Source organism: Muntiacus reevesi, chromosome 2, assembly GCF_963930625.1.
Source record: "Muntiacus reevesi chromosome 2, mMunRee1.1, whole genome shotgun sequence".
NCBI classification, from domain to species: Eukaryota; Metazoa; Chordata; class Mammalia; order Artiodactyla; family Cervidae; genus Muntiacus; species Muntiacus reevesi.
Genome location: NC_089250.1, coordinates 246,608,391 through 246,614,390, shown reverse-complemented (window position 1 = coordinate 246,614,390; position 6,000 = coordinate 246,608,391). Strand labels below are relative to the sequence as shown.

At 50.5% G+C, this 6,000-nt stretch overlaps 1 protein-coding gene across 2 annotated transcripts in view; it reads right to left on the bottom strand.

Moving 5' to 3' along the window:
- Positions 1-1,632: 1,632 nt before the first annotated feature.
- Positions 1,633-6,000, bottom strand: part of CDH5 (cadherin 5) — a 42,904-nt gene continuing 38,536 nt past the window's right edge. The window contains exons 11-12 of one of the 2 annotated variants that reach the window (XM_065925453.1): positions 5,728-5,973; positions 1,633-3,757 (exon numbers count right to left, since the gene is read on the bottom strand). In XM_065925453.1, the coding sequence (XP_065781525.1) occupies positions 3,240-3,757; positions 5,728-5,973 (764 nt within the window). In that variant the 3' untranslated portion in view covers positions 1,633-3,239. The remainder of the gene's footprint in view (positions 3,758-5,727; positions 5,974-6,000) is intronic. The other variant, XM_065925454.1, reaches the window with a different exon arrangement.

Here is a 6,000-nt window from a genome sequence, read left to right as displayed (position 1 = left end):
AGGTATAATCATGAGGAGAACCACTAAGAAAATAACAAAAAATACAGTAAAAGAAATTGCAGGAAAATTAAAATAGTACACTAAAAGATATCTGTTTAACATAAAAGAGGCAATAACGGGATAACAGAGGAACAAAAAAGACAAGACATAGAAAACAAATAGGAAAGTGACACATAAATCCTACCTTACTAGTAATCACATTAAATGTAAAAGGATTAAATACTTCAATAGCAGAGACTGATAGGGATGGATAAACTGCCACGATCCAACTATGTTTTGTTCACAGAAGATACTTTGTATTAAAAGACACAAATAGGTTGAAAAGGATAGGAAAGATACACTATGTAAAAATAGTAAGCAAAAGATAGCTGGAGTGACTGTACTAACATGAGACAAGTCAGACTTTGAAATAAAAATTGTGACTACATACAAAGAGGTACATTTTATAATGCTAAAAGGGTCAGTCCATCAAGAAGAAGATATAACAATTATAAGCCTATATGCCTCTAACAACAGAGACCCAAAATACATGAAGCAAAAACTGACAGAATTGAAGGGAGACATACACAATTCAACAGTAGTAGTTGGAGATTTTAGCACTAAACTTTCAATAAAATTTAAATAGTAGCGAGAAGGAAGATCAATGTGGAAGCAAAAGACTTGAACAACCCTGACATACCACTATGGAACACTCCATCACAACAGTAGCTGGTTGTTAGAGGCATATGGGCTTACAATGTACCTCTCCAGTGCATGTGGAACACTCTTCAGGATGAACGATGTTTTAGGGTATAAAACTAGTATAAATTTACTAGTTTTAAATCATAAACTTTACAAGGATTTAAATCATAAAAATTCTCTGACCACAGTGGAGTGAAATTAGAAATCAATAATGGAAGGAAATCGGAAAATTCACTAATATTTGGAAATTAAACAATACATTTCAAATAACTGATGGATCAAGAAATCAGAAGGGAAATTAGAGCAAAGTTGGAGTTAAGACATATTGACCCCCTGAGAGCTCCAAGAAGTAGTGTTTATCCAGAGCACAGTTTTCAGAATGCCATCCCTGAGAGACACGCAGCCCAGGAAACGCTGCTGGCAGGGGTAAAGGAGCCAGGGGCCTTGTTGCAGAGAGTTTCATCTCTCGCCTCCCCAGGTCCAGTCCTAGGTCTGGCAGGGAGGCTTCCTGTTCTCATTTTTGATTTCCAGGCAGGACCTCCGTGTTGGGGCTCACACACCCGAGTGACGTGCCAGCTGCTGTCACTGCTGTTAGCCAGCTAATTAGAGGTTGACCTCCCCCCTCACTGCTGATTTAGCTCACCCACCTGGCCCACTGTCACTTGGACAGGTGTGGCAGCTCAGCTGCCGGAGGCCCTACCTGTTGTGTAGAGTCAGGGTAGGCCTGGGGGGCATGTGCAGGCTGAGGGGAGGCATGGGCCTCTGGGAGGAGGCCAGGATGGACGAGGTGTCCCTTGTTATTCTCTGCTGCAGTCATGTTCCTACAGTGCGTGTCTGAAATCCTGACAGCAAGTGTCACCTTGCACTCTGGATTCCTCTGATGATGGTGGTGGTGCTGGTGGCGTGTATGTGCTTCTATTTCTCACGAGCTCACTTAGCTCTAGAAAGAGACGTATTTCAAGATTTTTCTTTATTTAGTTATTAAAAAAAAATACAGTATGTTCCATGCACCAGTGTAGCCTATATATATATACATACATATATATATATAGTCATTATTACTAGATCAATTACTACAATGATAGGAAACAGATGGTTACAGAAATTTCTTGATCCAACTAAAAAACCTGAAATAAAATTGTTAACCTCAACAGCAACCTGCTAATTATGCAAATACGCTTATTCTATATGTCTGTGAAGCTAGAAAAGTGTTAAGTATTATTAGTATAAAAATATTTAAAAAACTAGTTATTAATTAAAGATTAAAAGTCAGTGTTATCTACAATCCCCTGAATTGAGGGGCCTTGCCCACAGTAGGAGCCTTGGTCCCTGACGGAGGGTGAATTGAAGAATTTGCCTCCTTCCTCCCTCCCCCTTTCTGTTGAGTGATGCCCCTTCCCCAAGACGTGTTTGCGGTGGAAAGTTCCGTATGTGGCTGAAAGTGGAAGAGATACAGGTGAGCACAGGATTTGAGCAGGGGCCTTGCCTTCTGCAGGGAGGGGGCCCTGCTGGGGTTCCCTGAGATGTGGCAGCAGTGAGGTGTGAAGACAAATGGCACGGCTCTGTTGTGCAGTCATGGGTCACATCCTAAGTGCCACTAAGCCGAGAGATCAAGAATAGATGGAAAGGAAGGAAAAAAGCATGAACGAGTGACCAGGAGAGATGGGGAGAAGTCTTTGCTCTGGGGACACCTGCCCTGCTTCCCAGGCAAAACTGGAGGGGTGTCATGAGTCTCAAATTGGGGTCACAGTGACTCCCAGCCCCCTCTGGAGGGAGTGGGTGTGCATGCAGGTGGCCCTCACCCTATGGTCTCTTGTCACACTTGGTCTCCACTGCTCCTCCAGGGAGAATTCACAGTTGCTTCAGAGTTCAACAAGCCACTTCCCTGACCTTGGGTGGACTTTCAATACACAGTACAGCATAGTTACAGGCATGGCGGGCCAGCGAGGTCACCTCAGGACCCAAGACTGGGAGATGTCAAGAGGCCCTTCCTCTCTCTGGACAGCCCTGGGGAGAGGCTGAGGAATGCGGGGGTACTTGGGAGCATGTGAGGAGGCTGAGGTGGGACAAGTGTGATGGGTGATCCCCATCTGGTAGGTCAGGGCTGCAGAGAGTCTTGCCCCACGGTCATGCTGTCCAGCCTTTTGCCTCCAGGCTGACAGGCACCAGGGCCTCCCCAGCCTCCCCAGGGACCTCAAGGAAAGACCCCACCCCCACCCCCCACCCCATGCAGCAACTGAGCATAAGCTGCTTTGAAGAGTCAGAGTCTTTGAGTTGGACCCCGCGATTTCAGGTGACAGGGTTATATGGACGTCTCAACCCAGACAGCATACCAGCCTTGATTTTCCAGCATTTGGGGAGTAGCCATGACTGAAATATGTCCCTGGACGTTTCAGGAACTTGGATTTTGCCAACCAAGGTGGTGAAGTCTCTGGGACCCGCAAGGAAGGGTTGCTAGGCTGGGACAGGAGTACTACAATCGGAGAGCTCAATGCCTCGTGTCCGATTAGCCCCAGCCGCAAGTGGCCTGGGTCCCAGACTCAGAGGCCTGTGACCCCCTAATACACCAGCTCCTCCTGGGGGTCTGAGCCATACAGCTCGGCCAGCATCTTGAACCTGGGTCCCCAGTCATTGAGAAAGTCGTAATCAATGTCCGAGTCCGATGAATCCGTGCCCAGGGAGCTGAGGGACTCGGCAATGGACTCGGCGCCCTCGTAGCCGTAGATGTGCAGCGTGTCATAGGGCGGGCCACCGCCGTCGTGGTCCGCCTCGTCCTTCTTCACCTCGATCATCGTGGCCATCTCCCCGGGCATATGTGCCCCGGGCGCTTGCCGCGGTGGCTTCTGCACCTGAGCGTAGAGGGACGGCCGCTCGTCCAGCGCCGGGCGCGGGGGCTTGGCCCCGCCGTGGCGCGCTGCGTTGAGCACCGACACATCGTAGCTGGTGGTGTCCATCTCGCCGCCGCCCTCCTCATCGTAGGTGACCAGCTGCTCGTGGATCTCCAGCACGCTCTTGCCATGGGCGCGGGCCTGCTTCCGGAGCCGCCTCCGCAGAATGATGAGCAGGGTGATCACTGCTGGTCAGTGAGCCAGAGCTGGTCAGGCCAGGTGGAGGCTTCCCCTGCCTTCCACCTCCCAGGTCCACCTGCTCCCTCCCCTCCTCCCTGGGCATCCCTGCACCAGCCCAGCTCCCAGTGACACCCGGGCCAACACAGAAACTTTGGTTCCATCTGGACTCATGGTGGGTCCACCCTCAGCACCCTCACTCCCAGCCCAGAGTCATGTCCATCTCACCCCCACCCCAGGGTATGATCCTTGTTGGTGTCACTGACCACAGTAGGGATGGGAGGAGAGGAACGCAGTGGACCTCCTCTCAAGTTCATTTTCTCCTGCCACTCTCCTTCCCATCTAACTGCAGCCTCAGTTCCTCCCACGTCTTAGCACTGGGACAAATTCTCTGTCATCTGCCAAGGCCAGGAGGCCAGAGGTTGGGGCAGAAGAGGGGGAAAGATGGAGTTGGAATCTGGGGTGCAAAGATTCTGAGCCATGATGAGGATGGTGGGTCATGACGGAGCTGGTGGACATGGCACCCATTGCGGTAGCAGCAACCACTCTTGAGCACGCCTATTGTGTACCTTCTGGCATGGTGGTGGCATGTTTTCGTGTTCTTTTACTCAAGGTAGGTATTATTATCCCATTTTACATAAGTGGACTGATCTCAGAGAAGCTGAGTCACTTGCCCAGAGTTGCATGATCAGGCAGTGGTGTGATATTGGCCCTGCTCAGAGCTCTGAGGGGTATGACTGCATAGGGGTTGCCAGCCCTAGGAGGGGTGGACCATGTGGGGCAGAGAGCTCCTGGAAGTAGGTCCAGAACATCCCTAGACTCTGTCCTTCTAGCCTGGAGATACTTAAGAAACTCTTACTAGGCAAGCCAGGATGGCCCTCTGAGTCTGTTTCCTTGTCTGTAAAATGGAAGTGATGACTCCTCTGCTGTTTACATCTGATAGGGTGGCTGCGAGGTTCAGTGCAATTCTATGTGTGTTGGGGATGCCAGGATCATCATTATTACAGATTTTTATTGAGAGGGGAATCTCAGTCTGTCCTCTTTGCCACAGAAGGGGGGCTCTGCCAGGGGGCCTCTCAGGGGAGTCACTGGCAGGAAAGACCTGGGGCAGATAATGTGGGCGCCCCACTGTGTCCCTGGTCCTGTCACTGTAGTACGCAGAGTGACCTCTGACCACCCAAGGGCTTCCAGCTGAAGAGCAGGAGGAGCCCCAGCCATCCGCTGGTGGGCATTGGTAGATGAACATGACCGTGAGCGCTGCCGCCCAGCCCCCAGGGAGGAGAAGCTCTGCTGACCCGTGGTGGCAACTCGTGTGACAACTTGCCCTTCACCAGCTCCTTTCACCTCCCTTCATCTCCTTCACTGCCCTTCGCCTCCTTTCCCTGTCAAAACTCCCACTCTTCCTTCTGGGCCTTCCTGGGGCCACTTTTCAAATCACGTGCACCCCAATCCTTTTCCCAGGGTCTACTTCCTGAAGAACCTATGCTGAGGCCAGGTTTAAAATTCCCCTAAAATTTTTGAAGCCCAAACAAGGGGGAAAAAAAAAAAGAGACAGAGATCAAGGCTGGAGGAATCCTAAAAAAAGAGAAGAAAGCCCCACCCAGGTGATAATTTAAACTAGAAATTTTACACTTCTCATTTCTCTCCCAAAGAGAGACTGGATCCTCTTTTTTTTTTTCAAATGAGATTTTATATAAATAACTGCCTAGAACAGTGCCTGACACACAATAAGTGCTCAAAATATGTCAGTTGAATGACTGAATGTTATATAAAGTATTTTAAACTGGGGAAGGGGTCTTGAGCCGCACCTCCTCCTCCCCTGTCATCCACTCCCACCCTGCGGCACCCAGGGAGGTGGACCTCACACCCGGCACAGGGCTGCACTTTGGGCTGAAAGCAGCAGGGTTGGGCCTGGATCCCTGGTCTCTTCTTCGCCCCCGCAGCCCCCTCACCGTCCCCTCCCATCCTTCTGGGCACTGACCTGTGATGGTGAGGATGCAGAGGAAGATAGCGACCAGCGCCTGGATGCTGATGCCCGTGTGGGCAGCCATCTCCTCACACAAGGTGAACTCGCCCTGTTCGTTGCATTTGCACACGGTCACGTGCAGCATGCTGGTGCCCGTGAGGCTGGGCCTCCCGTTGTCCGAGATGAGCACGGGCAGGTGGTGGACCTTGGCGCGCTCCCGGTCAAAATACCCGTACTTGACTATGATGTTGGCCGTGTTATCTGGAAATGCCAAGGCCTCGGAGTCAG